Consider the following 19,524-nt stretch of genomic DNA (forward strand, 5'->3'; position numbering starts at 1 on the left):
TACGTGTCCTTGCAAAAATGTTGATGACGTCATCGCAATTTTTTTTTAAATTCCCACTACAAAAATGTAATGAGAAAAAAAACACAATAGGCATGCAGTCGTCAAGTTTCCGACAGCGAGGGAAGTACTGTCTAAACTCTTTAGACCAATTTTTTTTAAATGCACTGCGGTTTAATTAATTGTAATATCACAAGTGATGGATATCGCCTATATGTATATATACAAAATTTTAAAGAAAAAGCTTTATATATTTATTTTCACTCCAGACGAAACAATTACTGAAAAAGTACGGGTTTACCTCGTAATAAAGTAATAAAGTGGAAAATATCCTCAGTCTCCAAATTCATGTAATATTTCAAAAATGAAAGCAAATAATCAACATCATAAAATACTCCTATACTCTAAATGAATTTAATTTTTTTTACAATAAAGTCCATGTGCTTTGAAATATCCGTGTAAACTGCGACTGAGAAATTTTTGTATTGATTGTCCAACGTCGAGGAAATAACGCCCACAAGATAATATGTACCAATTCCTTTGTATTCGTCTCCTGAAAAAAATATGGTTGATTTGCATATTCAGGACGAACCGAGTTAATTGAGAACCTTCTTCAAAATGACGGCCATATAATGTATTGAATTAGCTCGGCAAGTTGATATAGACACTACAGATATTTTCTTGTCCCTTGCTTTATTCAAAAGAGTCGTGTTGTCTGCAGCCCAGAATTTGTACTATTATATATATATATATATGTTACAGCTAATATCCGAAATACGTTATTATGCATAATAACTAGACATTTTAGGAATTATGCGTAATAACTAAACTTGTCAGTTATTATGCGTAATAACTGAAACTTTCAGTTATTATGCATAATATCGGGAACGTTTAGGTAATATTGATAGTAACTAACAGAGGAACAGGAATTATGCATAATACCTGAAATATTAGTCATCAAGCATATTGCCTAACATGTCCAGGTGATTTCACAAAAAACGGGACAAAATGAGCAAATCAGGTTCTCATAGATCAATGAAAAGCAATGGGAATATGACGTTTATGTTACTGTAATTTGTCCCGTTTTTACTTCCCGAGCGTAAGCAAAGGAAGTATTGTAATCGAGTCCGTCGGCCGACTCTCTACTTTTACGTTTTCTCGATCTTTCATGACCCCTAGAGGACGAAGAAATAGGTCTCCCGATTCCGTCTGTCTGTCCGTCTGTTGGTCTATCCGTCTGTCTGCCGCCCCGGATTTTTATTAGACAGATAATCTCCGAAAGTACTGGACTGATTGTTGTGAAATTTTGTACTTATATTAGGAATATGATGTAGATGGTAAAACGCTAACCAAATTTTGTCTAATCAGGCCCACCACTAATGCGATGAGTCCTACACATGTAGTTTTCAGAATTGAGTTTTTACCCGAAACGTCCAGATTTTTGGAAAAAAGATCAAAATTACAAAGCAACATTTTGCAATTAAATTTTGAATCTGCAAGACCGAATGCTTTGAAATCTTGCAGACGGTTTACAGTTTAAGCATGGTAAATTTTTAGTCAAAATATATTTACTTGTCCCCTCCAAAAAATTGATGACGTCAGCTCAAAAGTTTGCCAAATAAATCCTATATAAAATGTACAAACTATGAAGAGTCTGTACTTGTGATTTATCATTCCATTCATATTTTTTTGATTTGCATATACAGGGTGACTCAAAAAATTAATGAATGTGTGAAATTATTTTATTGATTTAATCAGGAACTACAATACCGACTGCTTTCAAATCTTGAATATGTTTTACAGTTTCCATAGGCATGGTAAATTTTTAGTCAAAATGTATTTGCTCCTCCCTCCTAAAAAATGTATGACGTCTCCTGAAAATTTTGCTGAATAAATCATATTTCAAATGTACAAAATATGATGAGTCTGTATTGGATTTGCATATACAGGGTGAATCTAAAAAATTAATGAGTGCGTGAATTTATTGTATTAATTAAACCGATTATTTTGAAATCTTGGAGATGTTTTAAATTTATCATAAGTATGGTAAGATTTTTAATCAAAATATATTTGCTTTCTAAAATTGATGACGTCACCTTAAAATTTTACCGAACAAATTCTATCCTAAATGTGTAAAGAATGATAACTCTATACTTGTGATTTATCACTGCATTAATATTTTGTAGATTTGCTTATACGGGGTGTCTGAAAAAAATTAATGACTAAGTCAATTAATTTTATGGATTAAATCAAGAATTACAAAACTGAATACTTTGAAATACTATATATACTTGGCAAATTATTAATCAAAATAAATCTGTTTATTTCCCCCACAAAATTGATGACGTTATCTCAAAATTTTGCCGAATAAATTCTACCCAAAATTATGTCGATTGTAACTTACTAGTTAATTGTTTTAATCCTCTGTTTTCAGGGGACGAACTCATTCAAATCAAACTATTTCTAGGTGACATTTTTTCGATGCATAAACATAAACACTTTCAAGTTGTTTTTCTTATCGAGGATAACCTAAGGACGTTCAGTAATATAATAGAGTCCATTGGGCAATTTGTTACTTTCAAATTTTCTCGACATTTCATAACCCCTAGACAAGGCCGTAGCTAGGGGGAGGTTAGGGGATGCTCCCCTAGATTTAGACAAGTTATAATTAACCAAATGTGAATTACAGCATCCAAAAACCGAATAAAATGTAGGTAGTGTTTTATTCAATAAACGGAAATCAGAGCAATAAAAATGTCTGGTCCGTCGGCATTGTCATCCGGTTATTCCAATTCGTGGAAAACATGTTTTAGTTTAGTTTATGCTTCACCGTCACGCCTACATGTTGATAAGTGTTATGGCTATTTGTCTTAAATTACAAGTACTATACAAGATGTTCCTTTTATCTGTTCACGCCTGACAATTTTTGCATAGGCGACATATTATACACCCCAGAGACGACTTCGTTTTTAATAAGCAATCATAGGAATCACAAAAAAAATGACAAAGATGTCAATGCCAAATAATGATAAAATTTAAAAAATTAATACTTACTCAATTTTTATTTTAAAATGTCCCGCTACCAAAATGTAATACGAAAAAAACATAATAGGCGTGCAGTCGTTACGTTTCCGACAGCGAGGGAAGTACTGTCTAAACTCTTTGGACCAATTTTTTTTTTTAAATCAACTGTACATGTGATATGTAGCGGAAAGTGAGGCAGGGTGGGTAGCTTTTTTGAAAATATTATGCATAATTCCTGTTCCTCTGTTAGTTATTATCAGTATTACCTAAACGTTTCCGTTATTATGCATAATAACTGAAAATTTCAGTTATTACGCATAATTCCTAATCTTTCCGGTTATTATGCATAATAACTGACAAGTTTAGTTATTACGCATAATTCCTAAAATGTCTAGTTATTATGCATAATAACGGATTTCGGATATTAGCTGTAACATACAGGGTTAGTCACGAGAGAATTACTTCTGAAAATTATTTTTACGCAACCCAAAATACTAAAACCCTGTACCACTTGATATTATCTAAATTTAAAATGAAATGCCTAATCCATGATTGCTTTGACTTTGGCAGTGTCACTTTGACGTTAATTAGTTTTTAACATTTGTTTTCATCGTTGACTCGCCTCTAGAGCCCCATTCGATCGACGACATACAGTCAGATCAATCTGGGCTATACTGAAGCCGTAAGTGCTCTACTAATGTTGTTCGCCGCTAATGTGCATGTGTTAATTCGCCATCTCTGCGTCACCTAGAGCCTCTTCGAAGTGGAAATCTGCAACCTCTGGACTTCTTCGGCCATCCATTTACAAAAAAGTCGTAGCATCCCCCCAAAATGCCCAACATTTTCAACAGATTAGTAGTTAAATTATTTACTTACTTGTTTGAGTTTGTGTTGTAACCTTTGAATAAAATGTCGTAAAAGGAATTTTTAGAAATAATTTTCTCGTGATTAATCGGTTGCAAAAGATCAAGAGGCACACTGACAAATTTATTAGCGGCACCGGAGGAGATTTCCGACTGACTGCGGTACCACCATGGACACTCGCGTAACCTCTTTTTCCACAATTGTCAAAATGAGACTGCCAAACTCAAAGCAATCATGGATTAAGCATTTTATTTTAAATTCAGTTAGTATCAAATGGTACATGGTATTCGTATTTTGGGTTGCGTAAAAATAATTTTCAGAAGTAATTCTCTCGTGACTAACCCTGTATATACGGCAAAAATTAGAATTTATTCGGAATGTACAGGAACTATAGATTTCACATAAAGCTCTTGATTCTCGGAGAACTTGTATTTCTGTTCGACATCTAGACAAATAGGCCGCACATGCGACGAAAAAACAAACGTTTTCTTTACAACCAAAATTGCAATATCAGAGTGGTACTCATTTCCTTGATACTGTTCAGGTAGATACACGGCCTGCACCTAAAATAATACTTCGTTGTTGTTGTTCGTCAACAGTGAGCAGTACCTTAGAATATTGAGCGTAAATTTCACTAATGTCATTTAATATAACATGCTGTACATGATACCAGCACCCACCATGAAATTTTCTGCAGGAAGTGGTTGTTTTATTTAGGTTTTCGTTCACAACTTATCTCGAGCGATAATGGCAATAGAAAGGTCAAGTTGGTTTTACCGTTTGGCTCGTGGGTTTTTCCAAATTATTTCTTACGTATCTTCTCTTCTAGTACTATTACCACACCAGTGGAGTTTCCACCTTGGCGCGTGCCCGACAGCAAGGACGTGAGAAAGACGGACAATAAACTCGTGAATCCAGTATTTCCAGTTGAGACAAAATGTAGGGTCGTACCAGGTGGTGCTGCCACTGACCATAAACCGGTTGGGAATAGTACCAATTTCGATACTATTCACCAATCGGCGGTCAGTGGGAGTGGTATGGTATAAGATATGAAACTTAGAAAAATTTTCTGCAATGACCACTCTCTGGTTATCGCAACAGGTGTAATATCGGCGGCGGTGGAAACGGATTTAAATATTCTAAATATCACAATATGGCAGCTGATGAATCAAAGAATATATATTTCATGGCAGATCCTTCTCACATTTACAAAAAATTTTAGGTATGTCTTAGTAAATAACAAAATTATTATAATTCCGGACGAATTCGTTAATAAATGTGCATTATCAAGCAATGAGATTAACATAAATACATTGAGGCTTTTGTGAAATTTCAAGATAATTTCGAATAAGAATGACACCAAAATTAAGTGATCTGAACAATCTCAATCATTTTAACAAAATGAAAGTTTCTTTGGCCTGTAATGTAATAAATAAGTTTTGATGTGATATTAATACTAAAGTTTTTTAAGAAATTATTGAAATAATGATCACTAGCACGTCGGATTTCTAATCACGCTCCAACTTCAGAGGAGTCTTTACTTTTTGTATAAATTTTCAAAATGTAATATTTCCATCATTCGCAGACTATTTTACGTGTATTTGGCTATATATTTCACAATAAAATCTATATACTGTGAAACATCCGTGTAAACTATAACTGAATAATTGTAGGATTTATCATCAACGTTCCAGGACGTAACGCCCACAACATAATATCTGTCGCTTTGTTTCTGCATTACACCGCTTCCGACGTGTATGTGATATCTGTTATCTGAAAAAAAAAAAATATTTCTCGCATATTCTGCAATAATTAAAGACCTAATGTGGAACCTTCGTTCAAAAGGCGTCCGCACAATTTGTCTGACGTTAAAATGCTTTTATAACGTTCAGCCGTTTTATCTCGGCAAGCTGACAAGGACAATGAAGAAAGTTTCTTGCCCCATGCTGCATTTGAAAGAGTCGTGTTCTCGGTAGCCCAAAGTGCGTACTATTAACATAGGGCAAAAATTACAACTTATCCACAATGTAAAACTACCGATCTCACATAAAGCTCTTGATTCTCGGAATACTTGTAATTCTGTCCAACATCTAGACACACAGGGAGGACTTGCGACGAAAGAACGAAAGCTTCCTTTGCAACTAAAATTGCAATATCGTGCTGGTGGACATTTTCAATTCCTCTGTACTGTCCGAATATAAACACGGCCCGAACCTAAAATAACACTCACTTGGTTGTTATTCGTCGATAGTGACCACTACCTTTGAATATTGGGCATAAGTTTCTCTGCTGTCATTTAATAACGTGTACATCATGCCAGCAGCCAGAGTTAAATCTCTCGCAGGATATGGTTGGCCATCGGCGTCCGTAATAACATGTGCAGCTACAAGTACAAGTTTTTAAAATACAACGAAAATTTAATCTTACCAGTTAAAACAATATTTCGACTTAAAAGTGTTCCACTGGCAAAAAAATGATCTGCTGTATATTTAGCGAATAAAGCCACCTGCCAAGGATAATTTCTTGGCATTAGTACCTCATCGAGAGTCGAATTCGTGCTTGAAATTGGCAGTTTACCGCAAACTGTAACCATCATTACTAAAATGTGTCAGTTGTAGTTGCAACGTTTACCCGCTTGACAATAAGGCTGTTCTTCATCCCAAGTACCACTAGTACAAATTCGGAAAGGTCTGTTTTCTAGTTGCGGGTTTTCATAGAATGGAGAACATCGGAATTTGGCAATGGTACCTTCGACGGCTTGTGTACAGTCTTCAATTACGGCGTTGTTGTAAGAACAAGTTACTTTGGTAGTCGGTGTATCAAACAAGGAGGGACAGATTTCTGCAAAAATAAAACAAGAATTTGTAAGATAAGTTCGGGTGGTACCTACTCGTGCATTGAGTCACGTCGTCGGACCAAGTACCATTTTCACAAGTTAGTTCGTTTGGGCCAATTAGCGTAAAATTGCTGTCACATTCTATTTCCAAAGTAGTACCCGACGGTACTGATGATCTGGTTTGATGTTCATCGAATCCAAAGGGGATGATCCATTTTCCAAACCGTGGGTGCAGCGGCAAAACGCAGTGACTACTTTTAGGATAGAAGGGTGAAATCTGAATTTTTTCAGGTGTTATCGTTGGAGGTGTACCATTTGTCACTGTAATGGAACAACTATCATCTACCTTGTAGTCCGCGTTTCTAAAACAGAAATTGTATGACGAGTTTCCAAACTTTTGGGAACTCACGGTCTAAATCGTGCCTCTTGTTCGTATATAAACTTATCAATATATTCGGAAAATTTTGTGTAGAGAGTGAAATGTTGACTGTCGCAACCACCATGTGCGGTACTCCCTCTCGGAGAAATACTTACTATTCCGATAATATGGTAACGATTCTCGTACAAAGTAACCAGACCACCTCCACTGTCACCTTTACATGCCGAACTACCTACAAACTTCACTTTAGTCACGAATTCGGAACGACAAAAATATCTACTCGAATTTATATAGCCAGCACATATCTTGTCGTCGGTGAAAAACTCTAAATCTTCTGGAGATAATCTCTTGGTGCACTCTTCTTCACTAACAAGAGGTACTTTCAAGTGTTTAAGAACCGGAGAAACTTTTTTAAATTCCACAGTATAACCCCAGCCGCTGACCTACCAAAAACACAATAAAAATCTCGCAACCAAAGCAAATTTACCAACGTAAGCGTCTTTCGTTCTGTCAGGGTCTGTCAACGTTTCGTGGATGCTCTCTTGCCATACAACACACACAGGTTGCACGTTTTCGGAGAGAGTGAACGGGTTTTTTGTTACTATTAGGGCGATATCGGCGCGGTAATTCTGAAGAGATGCTTTGTACTGTCTGGGAATAAACATCTTGTGCACCTAAAAGTACAAATTTTACCCACATGTTGTTTCGAAAGTAAAATTGTACAGAACAAAATTGTGCGTCTTTGTCTTTAGAGTGATTATATTTCCGATGATATTTTCCCGCTGCCACTATGTACTTTTGTTCTGGTTGCAGATTGCCTTCATCGTCTGTTATACAATGTGCCGCTGAAAATCATACTTGAAGCCAACCACCTGGGTTGAGTATTTACTAACCCGTTACGATAACTCTTTGATTTAGTAAACTTCCTCCACACAGCAGTTCTTTATCGGTTGCTCTGTACAGAGCTACTTGCCAGGGATAATCCCCTTTTTTCGTTTCGGAGCCCCCCACGATTAAAGTGCGATCGTTGTAAGGTTTACCACACACTACAGACACAAGCAAAATTACAATTATTTAAACTGGTTGTCAGAACCAGTGACTACTACATACCTGGCACACACGTCGGCAAATTGCCAACCCAACTCCCGTTCGAACACAACCGGTATGGTTCCCTCTCCCTCGGGACCTCATAGAAGGGAGCGCACTGAAATTGTGCGACCGTTCCGTCGACCACACTACCACACGAATCTAGCGTATTGCCTCCAAGTTTGCAATTTACTCTCATAAGCGCAGTACTGTGTAATGTACTACATGTTCCTAGAATTTTCGCATAAAAAGAAACACTAAATTGATAAAATCAAAGTTACTTAAACATTTCCCGATTCTGGGTGTCCATTTTCCTCGAATGCATGTGTAAAACTCGTCGGAGCTATCTAGCGTGTAATTTTCTTGACAAGTTATTTCCAGAACTGTTCGTGGTGGTACTCTTTGTCCAGGAGACAACTCAGAAGAATCGTCGTCATAAATGTTCCATCGACCAAATTCAGGATGCGATGGAAGGATACACCTGGTCGAAAAGTCGTTAATTCAATGTAAACATAGATTTTTAGCGTGAATTTACTTGCTGTGGCGATTCTGACTTGTCGCTCGTTTGTACTTCCTGTTGCCTGAATCCTGAATGCACTCAAATGCGTCTACTACAAACGTAAGAATGCAATTTTGGTGTTACGAACGTATGGTTTATTTCTTCACAAAATAACTCACCCAACACGTAAAAAATTATAATTTTTGTAATAAACTGCATTGCGCTACAAAGATAATGGTACATAATTTGCATAGAAGCGACAGTCATTATCTACACAAAATAGTTATCGGAAAGGTCCCTCTTATCTGTTTTTTGTTACTATGACGTCTATAGAAAATATCTAAATAGAATTTCTCATTGGTAACAGGAGTGTGTAATATTTTAAAACTTGAGAAAGTTCAAAACAAATTACTTACATATTTGCGTCGCATAAATGTAAGGTAAAAAACAATTATAATTTCTCGATTTGTGTACCATACGATGCTTACTGAATGAAATATTTCGAAAGAACAAGTGCATTGCATTATTCGAGACGAAGCCTCCAATATGAAAAGAGCTATGCGATTAGCAGTATTCAAAGATTTGGATTGTGCAGTTCACAAGATGCAACTCGGTATTTTAACCATTCCACGCTTGCCCAAAAACAACTACAAAAAAATTCAGGACAGACGGAATCAACCAATCTGAGTGTTCCAAGATTGTGTAACGCGATGGAACAGTACGTTTTACATGTTTGGGCGTTTTTTAAAGGTAAAAGATGCATTAAGTCTTTACATCAATGACAGTGAAATTGACCCTATTTTACCAGAAGAGTGGAAAATTATTGTAAAATGTTGTATAGAGCTATTGACACCTTTTGAAGAACCCACACGGGAACCAAGTATCTCTCATACACTTATATCAGCTGTGATTCCATTAATTAAAATGTTTGCAAAAAAACTTGATGACTATTTAACAAGATCACAGGATTCTGATCCAGTTCGGATGGCTGTCACGACTCTGCAAACTGAGGTTTCAGCAAAATTTTCTTTGTTGGAAGAGAACAATTTATATATCATAGCCACCTACCTTACTTAGACCCTCGCTATAAACACAAGTTTTTTACACACCAGTGACCGAGGAAAAGATTAAAGACGATATTTTGAAGATCAGGACAAACATTGAGAATGACGTCTCGAACTCTCAAATATCTCCAAATTTCAAAGCAGCAAAAAAATGAGAATGGGAGATTCCCTCGTGAAAGAGGAACACCCTGGAACGTCCGGTAAAGCCAGAAAGCCATGCTTAAAAAGCGATCTTGCCATGATGTCAAGTGAAGATGAGAGTCAAGAAATATCAGAAAATGGTTGCCCTGATGCTATCCTCAAGAAGGAATTGCTCTCGTATAGCAATAAAACAAGGCTGATTATAAGTGAAAATCCACTTAAATAGTGGAGCGTTAATCGTAGCGAGTTAAAAATTTTATCTGGAATAGCACGCAGATTTTTATCGCCTCCACCAGCTAGTGTTCCTAGTGAACAGTTATTTAGTAGCGCAGGATTAATTTATTAACCTCTGCGAAATAGGCTTGAACCTAAAAATGCGGTAATATTATTTTTATTAAATACATATAATTCAACAATTTTTAAATTTTCGTACTAAAAATTTGTTTATTAAATAAAAATTAAAAAACTCGCATTGTTTTAACTGATTTCTGTACCCATACGAAGTTTCTTAAAAAAAATGTGGGATCTATATCCGCATCCGCGGATGTGAGCCTCTAAAAATGTGCATCCGCTTCCCCAGATGTCCTCCAAAAACCCGTATCCGCTTCCGCGAATGTGCTCTTCCAAAAACCCGCATCCGCATCCGCATCCACAATTGTTGAAAAATCTGTCTCCGCAATATCCATGCTGTAAACATTGAACACGACTTTAAAACCCTCAAATTGACAATGTATCTTATGAGATACATAAAACTGATTTTTTTTTGTTCTTAATTTGTAACATTTCGTTTTTAAAATCATTCATACCAATGTTTTATGTAGGTTTCATTTAAAACATATTTTTTTATTAATTTTACTTAAATGTTTAGAGTATTGTTCAACTTTCCGAAAATGTCAGTACATGCTTTTATAAAATTAACTCATTGTTTATTTCCTTGAATGTTAAGTTTAAAAAATTTTAGGATAATAGTGTTATCTAAAAGTGCTGGATAGATGGTAACCCAAGCGATTCTCAGAATCCCAACATCTGGCTGTTATCTTTTAAAAGTGTCTCAGTTAATGTGTTGCGTCACAGTTATCGCTCGAGTTTAAAAATTTTCAGCTCAAAGACAGAGACAGTTATCAAATACTTCTTCATCACAAAAATTATTTCAAAATTATACATCTTTGCCACTGATTGCCTTAAAATCTTCAGTAATAAAAAAATCGCATTTTAAAAATTTCAATACACCGTTTGTGCAAGTAGCAAAAGGTTACACTGTAAGAATCAGTAGTGTTCGGTTACATTACGTTTTTTCCTAGTGCTTGCTTCGTTTTTGTGTGTGCGATACACAGAAGTGTGCGATGTGCAGGTGCATTGTGTGAGCACTCCTACTATTTTGGTAATTAATTAATTATACACATTACTGCGACACAATATATAAATAAATAAATAAAAACAATTTCACAACCGGATGCCTATAGGGGACAGATGTACCTGATAGCATGTGCCCACCTACACATGTGAAAAACCTGAATACATTTTTATTAATCGGATTCTTTTGTCAGTAACTGATAAAACCTCGAAATGAGTATTTCAAAGGCAGACCTTCTCAACGAAATTCGTAAATTACGTGAGGATCTAAATCACAAAATTGATCAGGCTGAAATCTAGTATATTGTCCAACGTAAGTCAGCTGTTATTAAGAGAAAACGAGTACTGAAAAAATAAAATTTAGTATCTAGAAAAAGCAAACAAAAAAAAACAATGTTATCATCTCTGGATTGGAAGTAACAAATAAACGCTTACCCTCACCGGAACTAGCATCCTCTGTATGTGAGAAATTAAAGGAGTTTCTACACATTCAAAGTGGCATTTCTGATATAAATAATGATTACTTAATAGGAAAAAACCAAACCAAAAGACCGGTAATTATTGAATTTATCTCGCGTATTAAAAGATATGAAGTACTCCAAGCTCGCAAAAATTTGAAAAGCTCGAGGATTTATATAAATAACGATTTAACCACGAATGAAATTAAAGAATACAAAATTTTAAGAGCCCATCTTAGTTTGGCTAAACAAGAGAAACTGAATGCTTATATTAAAGGAAATAAGTTATATGTTAATGATAATATGTATACTGCAAATAATTTAGAAGAAACTGAACAACGAACAATTTTTGTAAAGTCAAAAAGTACTCCGCCAACACCAACAGCAGATAGAATGGTAAATATTGATGAAGTATTTGCGACTAAAAATACTTTAATTATTAAAAACAATGTCACTAACTTTTCACCTAATATAGTTACAGTTCCCACAAGCCTGATTAAGACAGATTCAAAACAAATTCAAAAAAAGATACTACGTAGTAATTCAAATAAAGGATCAAAAATGTAGTAACAGTCAAACTTATTGGTAACCTCTTAAATTGGACTCGAATATTAGGCATTTCACTTTGATTATGATTTACATTTTAAGTCACATATTTCTTGCTTACTTAAATCGGTCTACTTAAGGGTAAAATATTATATGCTTCCAGGTTTCTCCTAAACTTCAAAATTTAAAAAAAAAATTGACGGAATCATTAATTTTTCTCGGTTTTATTTTACGTCATTACTGTTTATCACCCTTGTTTGTATTCCATACATAAAAGTAAACTGCAGAAGATCCAAAATTTATGTTCTCGCTTTATATAAAAAATTTAAACGCTGTTTTAATTATTTACAATGCTGTTATATATATATATATATATAATGATATATAATGCTGTAGACCGTAACATTAACAATCTTTCAATTGCCCGATTAAAGAAATATATATTTTCCAACTTATTTAAAAAGAAAAAAAAAACAGAATTCGTAAACTATTAGGTTACTTATTAGATTATCTTATACTCTTATTAATGAATTTTGTGGTTGTTTTTCATGTAAGCTTCTTTAAATTTATAGTTGTTTTTATCTCATCATTTTCCTTTTCTCTTATAATAATTGTCTCATTTCTTAGAATTACTCTTATATTTGTGTAGTGTAAATTGTAGGTTATTTTTGTCAGAGGGTAAGTGTAAGAATAGCTATAAGCTAAACTTCGCCTCCGAGAGGTACTGTATATGTATCTGAAATAAAGACGTTTATTATTATTATTATTGTTACAGTTAAAAAACTAAGACAAAATTTTGAATAGTTTTCGAAATCTGATGTGATAAAAACCAAAAATCTCAATTTTAATGTTATGAAAACTTTATAAATAATTCGATTTACTATGAAATTTTAATGTAAGGTATAAACAGCAAATTTTAACACGAATAGAACCTAGATGACCAAGATGTACAAATTTAGTGCGATTTTAATACATACAATTTTAATGTATTTAGATCAGGTCAACATAAAAATCTAGGAGAAACTTTAATAATAATAATAGTTATCAAGATTACTTAAAATTGTGGTTGTAGCCGCGAATAATTTAAGCTGTGTTTTTAGAATCTGACAATGTATCTATCTTCTGAGATACATAGTTAAAAACAAAAAACGATTGTGTTTAAAATTAGTCTGAACGATTTTTTTACTTTGTGGCTTCCATACATGTGCAAAAATGCAGAAAGAAAAATTTTTTAATACCTCTTCTGGTTTTGCCAAGTTAAGGGTTAAAGGCATATTGTAAGAGCGCCGGATACCTACTCAAACATAGACCCATGTTGTGTGACTAAGTTCCATTTACACAAGTTATTTTGCTTTCTCTAGTTAGTTTAAATCTGTTGCCACATATTACTTTTATGGTAGTACCCGACGCTACAGATTGTCCAGGCTGGTGTTCAAAGGATGTGTTCCATTTTCCCGACCGTGAATGCTGTGGCAAAACGCATTTGCTGCGTAGAATACAAGAGTAAAGGCTTTTTTTTGTTATGTTTGAATTACTTTACCGAGGACGTCTGATGTTTGCAACTGTAGCGGAACAATTGCCGTCTATCTTGGTGTCCGCACTTCTAAAAGAGAAATGTATATGGCGATTTTCGGAATTTTAGAAATAAATGTCTTTTATGAACTCACGATCTAAATTTTGCCTCTCGTTTGTATATGAAGTTTTCCATGTATTCAGAAAATTTGGTATACAGGGTGTACTGTTGGCTGTCGCAACCGCCATGTTCGGTGGTTCCTCTCGGAGAAATACTTACAACTCCAATGACGTGATAACGATTTTCGTATAAAGTAACCAATCCGCCGCCACTGTCACCGTTGCACACCGAACTGCCTACAAATAGTACTTTTACCACGAATTCATCATAGACAAAAATATCTACTAGAATTTATATAGCCAGCACATATCTTATCGTGGGTCAAATATTCTACTTCTTCTGAAGTTAATGTCTGTGAACATTCTTCACCGGCAACAAGAGGAACTTTTAAATGTTTAAGAACTGAGGAAAGATTTTTATATTCCGTAGTATAACCCCAACCGCTCACCTACAAAAACACGAATGAAAATCTCGAAACTAAATCAAATCTACTAAGGTACATAAGCCTCTTTCGTTCTGTTAGGGTCGGTCAATATTTGGTGGATGTTCTCTTGCCATACAGTACACACAGGCTGTACGTTTACAGAAACACTGAAAGCGTTGTTTGTTACTATAAGGGCGATATCGGCGAGATACTTCAGACTAAATCCTTTGTACTCCCTCGGAATAAACATCTTATGTACCTAAAAACAAAAATTTTACTAACAACGTCCTATCGAAATGCAAAATTTTACAGAACAAAACTGTGCGTTCTTGTCATCAGGGTGATCATATTCTCGATAATATTTTCCAACGGCTACGATGTAGTTTTTTGCGGGTTTTAGTTTGCCTTGATTATTTGTTATACAATGTGCAGCTGAAATTTTATCATTTTAGCCAACGATCTTATGACTACTTATGAGTGTTTAGCGTTACCTGTTAAGATAACTCTCTCGTTTAGTAAACTTCCTCCACAGAGAAATGTTTTATCGACTTTTCTGTATAGAGCTGCTTGCCAGGGATAAGCCCCTTTCTTCGTTTCGGACCCTCTCACAATTAAAGTGCGATCTTTGTAAGGTTTACCACACACTTAACACAGAGCAAAATCAATTAGTGAAAATTTTCTCTAGACAAGAGGCAATAATGAATCCTAAAATATTGTTCCCCCACGAAACAAAAAACCAAGTAATACACTACCAATTCATACATACTGGAAACACAGGTCGGCACGTTGCCAACCCAATGCCCCTTAGAGCACAGCCTGTAGGGTTTTTTTTCCCTAGGGACTTCATAAAAAGGAGCGCACTGAAAGTGTGCCACTGTTCCGTCAATCGCATTAGCGCAAGAACTAGGCGTACTAGACCCAAACGTGCAAGTAGCCGTCATAAGAGAAGTACTTTGTATTGTGCTGCAAGTTTCTAATACGCTTTTAAGTAAAAAACCTAGTTTAACCACAAACGATACTTAGGCATTTCCCGATTCTGGGTACCCATCTTCCATGAATACATGTAGAAAACGGCTCAGAATTTTTATATACGTAACTTTTTTTACAAGTCAATTCCAAAACCGTTCGTGATGATACTTTTCCTCCAGGAGACAATTTAGAAGCATTGTCATAAATCCTCCACTTTCCAAATGTCGGATGTCGTGGAAGAATACACCTATATAGTTAAGAATTTAGTCATTGAAGGTGAACACAGATCTTTTGCAATAAACTTACAAAGGGCTACGACTACGCTTTGATGCTCTTTTGTAGCTACTGTTACCCGAATAATGGATACAGTCAAAGACGTTTACTAAAAAAAGAGAAAAAGTTTAGTTCTGATGTTGAAAAATGTGGTTTATTTCTGCCCAAAATCACTTACCCGAAATATATAAAATAAGAATTTTTATTATAAGCTGCATTCTCACCAAGTATTTTTTACCATTAACCGTGCGAGAGTATAATATCTTTTATCTCCAGATATTATAATTTTAGAAAAGGTCAAGGGTAATTGTGACATATATACAACGATTATTTATAGCATAGATAATAAATTGTATTATTACATCCAAAATAAACTACAAAGCGTTAGTTTAATCATTAAATTAGAGTGATCCGAGGCCTCCTTGAAACTTTGCTCAATAAATCTCCTCTGAAAAATGCAAAATATTTTAACCGTATGCTTGCATTTTATCGATGCACTCATAGTTTTTAGAATTACTTATACAGGGTGTCACAAAAAAAAGAATGAGGAAAGTTCTATCGAAATGGCTTTCGACCATTGTTTTTAATTTGCAACTGTATTACTCCTGTGTACGTAAAATTAACAAGTCTAACTGCTTTGAAATATCCTTGTAAACTGAAACTAAATAATCTTCTATAATTTCTGTAGCAACTTTAGGTCCTAACGCTGGCCCAGTTATCACACCCACGAGATAGTACTTGTCGTCATGTTTTCGTACTACACCCTTTCCGACGTCTAAGAAAGATTTTGTTCCTGAGAAAAAAATGTACTTATTCAGTCAATAGAAAGCTAATTAAGAACCTTTAGTCAAAGAACGAGCACACAATTGGCCTGACTCTAGATCGCTTGCATAAGACCCTGATGTATTACCTCGACAGTTTGACAGAGGGATTAAAGAAATTTGATTGCCCTCTGCCACCTCAGAAAACACGTACTCTTTAGTCGTCCAGTTCCTGTACTGTCAGAAATAATTACAATTTATTCACAGGATTAAACCCTCGGTCTTACATAGACTTCTTCATTATCCGACAATTTGTAACTCGTTCCAAAATTTAAACAAACAGGTAGTACGTGAGAAGAAAGCACGAAAGCCTTCTTTGCAATTAAAATCGCAGTGTTGTTCTGTCCTCTAAAGTGTGATGGCAAAAATATCGCTCCCGCCTAAAATGGTACCCTTTTTTATTATTAGTTAGGCGAAGCGTACCTCAGACCTCAGAAAATTGGGCATGCATTTCTCTGGGGTCATCAAAACTGTTGTACATCTTCGCAACCGCCAGAATGAAACTTTCGTTCAAATATGGACTTCCACCCAAACTCACACAATTTCTAGCTAGAAGTACTCTTTTGTGACTTTTTAAGAACATTTTCTCTTACCTGTTAACACAATCCTTTCGCTTAGAAGCGACCCACTACAAATAAATCGCTTCAGGTTGGAACTGCGATATATAGCGACGTGCCATGGATATCCTCTTGGTATCGTGGTTCCGTTATCAGACGAGTTGGTACTTGGAGCTAACACTTGCCCGCACTCTGAAACCACATTTTTGGTAACATTTGCCGTTACAGTGGCAACGTTTACCCGGTCGACACTGCGGCAGTTCTTGATTCCAGGTACCATTAGTGCAAATTCGCAACGCTCCTTTTTCTAGTCGCGGGTCTTTATAAAACGGAGCGCACTGGAATCTGGCAATAGTACCTTCGACGGCCTGTGTACAATTTTCGACTATATTGTCACTATCAGAGCAAATTACTTTCATTGCCGGAGTGCTAAACAAAGAGGGACAGAGTCCTGCAAAAATAAAACTAGTGAGGGTTTCGGAAACGTTAGCCCGAAATTGTTACTCAAGCATCGCCCGATGTTTTTTGACCATGCACCATTTTCACAAGTTAGTTGATTGTAACCCTCTACTGTGAAGTTCCTGTTACATTTAATTCTCACGGTGGTACCCGATGGTACTGATAGTCCGGGTTGTAGTTCGGAAAACCCAAAAAGGTCGGTCCATTTACCGAACTGGGGGTGGTGCGGCAATATGCAACGGTTGTTGGAAAATCTAGTGGCCGAAACGACGAACGGTACTTTTGTTGATGAAGACGTATCGTTTGAAACAGTAATGGCACAACTGTTGTGTATCTTGCGGTCCGCACTTCTAAAATAGAAATTGTCTCACGAGTCTTTTCAAATTTGGGTACTCACGGTCTAAACTGTGCTTCTAGTTCGTGTATGAACTTGTCAATATAGTCGGAAAATTTTGTGTACAGAGTGTAGTGTTGACTGTCGCAACCTCCATGTTGGGTGTCTCCTTTGGGAGAAATACTTGCGATTCCAATGACGTGGTACCGATTTTCGTACAAAGCAACCAGTCCGCCGCCACTATCACCTTTGCACACCGAACTACCTACAAATAGTACTTTCGTCACGAATTCATGACGGATAAAAATATCTACTAGAATTTATAAATCCTGCACACATCTTATCGTCTGTCAAATATTCTAAATCTCCTCCAGATAGTCTCTTGGAACAATCTTCCTCTGCAATAAGCGGCACCTTTAAATGTCTAAGAACCGACGAAAGAGTTTTATATTCCTCGGTGAAACCCCAACCACTGATGTAAGCCTCTTTCGTTCTATTGGGGTCTGTTAGCACTTCGTGGACCCTCGTTTTCCATGCAACACACACAGGCTGAACGTTCATCGAAAGAGTGAAAGCATTACTTGTTACAATAAGAGCGATATCGGCTCGATAATTTTGGAGAGACGCTTTGTACTGTCTCGGAACAAACATCTTATGCACCTGAAAACAAAAATTTAACCAACGCCACGCTCTACCACAAAGTAAGTAGTACCGAACAAAACTGGGCTTTTTTGTCGTCAGGATTATCATATTGTCGATAATATTTTCCCACTGCCACCACATAGGCTCGTTCTGGGTGCAACTTACCCTGACTGTCGGTTACACAATGTGCGGCTGAAATTTTATCAGTTCGTTTAGTGACTAGTCTGAGTGTTCAAACTTACCTGTTAAGATAACTCGTTCGTTTAGAAGAGTTCCTCCACAGAGGAATTTTTTAGTGGTTGCTCTGTATAAAGCAACTTGCCAGGGATAATCCCCTTTCTTCGTTCTGTTGCCTCTCACGATTAGAGTGCGGTCATTGTAGGGTTTACCGCATACTAAACACACAACAAAAAAAGTGAAAAAGTTAGTTATGTTAAGAAAAACGTATACCGGGGACGCAGGTGGGCATTGTACCAGACCAACTCCCGTTAGAACACACTCTGAACTGTTCTTTTTCCACTCTGATTTCATAAAAATGAGAGCACTGAAACTGTGCCAGTGTCCCGTCGACTGCGTTAGCGCAAAAATCTAGTGTGGTACCACCAAAGGTACAAGTAACTGTCATACGAGAAGTACCATGTAGAGTACTACAAGTTCCTAAAACGTTTCTAAGTAAAAGAAAATAGGGGTTAATTTCAAATGGTACTTAAACATTTCCCGATTTTGGGTGTCCAGTTTCCACGAATGCATGTGGAAGATACATCAGGGGTATCCAGCCTGTAATTTTCCTCACAAGTTACATTTAGGGTTGTCCGTGGCGGCACCTGTTGTCCAGGAGATAATTTAGAAGAACCGTCGTCGTGAATGGTCCATCGACCAAACTCAGGATACGGTGGAAGGGTACAACTGGTAAAGAAATCGTTAATTGAATGAAAATACAAAATTTTAAAATCCTATTACTTTTTCGTAAGTGGCTTACCCAACATATACAAAAAAATAATTTTTATGACGGAGCGCATTTTGACGAAGTACGTCGTCCGTATTCGGCTACAAATATATATATACTTGACAATTATCCATAATTTGCGTAAATGTGACATTTGTTATCTCTTAAATATAATTATCGAAAAGGTCAAGCTTGTTTAGGTCATTGGTTTTTCCGTAT

General features: G+C 36.0%; 4 protein-coding genes across 14 annotated transcripts in view; 1 reads left to right on the plus strand and 3 right to left on the minus strand.

The window, feature by feature from the left end:
* The window catches only part of LOC135127548 (glutamate receptor ionotropic, kainate 2-like), a 193,332-nt gene that overhangs the window by 28,557 nt on the left and 145,251 nt on the right, over nucleotides 1-19,524 (plus strand). The gene's annotated exons all lie outside the window — the stretch shown is intronic.
* On the minus strand, nucleotides 108-8,993 carry LOC135127543 (uncharacterized). Of its 4 annotated transcripts, XM_064053988.1 has the most exons (19): nucleotides 8,865-8,993; nucleotides 8,722-8,797; nucleotides 8,468-8,667; nucleotides 8,211-8,417; nucleotides 7,994-8,146; nucleotides 7,824-7,945; nucleotides 7,592-7,774; nucleotides 7,381-7,543; nucleotides 7,131-7,332; nucleotides 6,776-7,083; nucleotides 6,517-6,726; nucleotides 6,313-6,468; nucleotides 6,147-6,268; nucleotides 5,932-6,099; nucleotides 5,718-5,874; nucleotides 4,495-5,658; nucleotides 4,224-4,448; nucleotides 606-731; nucleotides 109-550 (listed from the first exon to the last, which is right to left on the minus strand). In XM_064053988.1, the coding sequence occupies exons 1-16, from the start codon at nucleotides 8,950-8,952 to the stop codon at nucleotides 5,477-5,479; spliced, it is 2,697 nt and encodes an 898-aa protein (XP_063910058.1). In that variant the 5' UTR covers nucleotides 8,953-8,993; the 3' UTR covers nucleotides 109-550; nucleotides 606-731; nucleotides 4,224-4,448; nucleotides 4,495-5,476. The 4 variants fall into 4 exon arrangements, with proteins under 4 accessions (XP_063910057.1, XP_063910058.1, XP_063910059.1 ...); XM_064053987.1 differs by having other exon boundaries at nucleotides 108-550; nucleotides 4,224-5,658; XM_064053989.1 differs by having other exon boundaries at nucleotides 4,287-5,658.
* Nucleotides 10,363-15,794, minus strand: LOC135127904 (clotting factor C-like). Its single transcript, XM_064054586.1, has 12 exons — nucleotides 15,725-15,794; nucleotides 15,580-15,655; nucleotides 15,324-15,520; nucleotides 14,978-15,277; nucleotides 14,796-14,927; nucleotides 14,615-14,736; nucleotides 14,381-14,563; nucleotides 14,166-14,328; nucleotides 13,915-14,116; nucleotides 13,788-13,850; nucleotides 13,486-13,733; nucleotides 10,363-10,577 (listed from the first exon to the last, which is right to left on the minus strand). Exons 1-11 carry the CDS (start codon nucleotides 15,762-15,764, stop codon nucleotides 13,571-13,573), a joined length of 1,641 nt encoding a protein of 546 aa, XP_063910656.1. The 5' UTR covers nucleotides 15,765-15,794; the 3' UTR covers nucleotides 10,363-10,577; nucleotides 13,486-13,570.
* On the minus strand, nucleotides 15,892-19,401 carry LOC135127544 (limulus clotting factor C-like). 4 transcript variants are annotated; one of them, XM_064053992.1, is made up of 14 exons: nucleotides 19,320-19,401; nucleotides 19,066-19,265; nucleotides 18,810-19,016; nucleotides 18,602-18,754; nucleotides 18,430-18,551; nucleotides 18,032-18,377; nucleotides 17,781-17,982; nucleotides 17,429-17,730; nucleotides 17,166-17,375; nucleotides 16,961-17,116; nucleotides 16,798-16,916; nucleotides 16,595-16,747; nucleotides 16,388-16,544; nucleotides 15,892-16,339 (listed from the first exon to the last, which is right to left on the minus strand). In XM_064053992.1, the coding sequence occupies exons 1-14, from the start codon at nucleotides 19,376-19,378 to the stop codon at nucleotides 16,146-16,148; spliced, it is 2,580 nt and encodes an 859-aa protein (XP_063910062.1). In that variant the 5' UTR covers nucleotides 19,379-19,401; the 3' UTR covers nucleotides 15,892-16,145. The 4 variants fall into 4 exon arrangements, with proteins under 4 accessions (XP_063910062.1, XP_063910061.1, XP_063910063.1 ...); XM_064053991.1 differs by having other exon boundaries at nucleotides 17,429-17,733; XM_064053993.1 differs by lacking the exon at nucleotides 19,320-19,401 and having other exon boundaries at nucleotides 17,429-17,733; nucleotides 19,072-19,147.

The sequence above is a fragment of the Zophobas morio genome, unplaced genomic scaffold (assembly GCF_036711695.1).
Source record: "Zophobas morio isolate AGI-343-1 ecotype UQ-CSIRO unplaced genomic scaffold, CSIRO_AGI_Zmor_V1 ptg000012l, whole genome shotgun sequence".
Lineage (NCBI taxonomy): Eukaryota > Metazoa > Arthropoda > Insecta > Coleoptera > Tenebrionidae > Zophobas > Zophobas morio.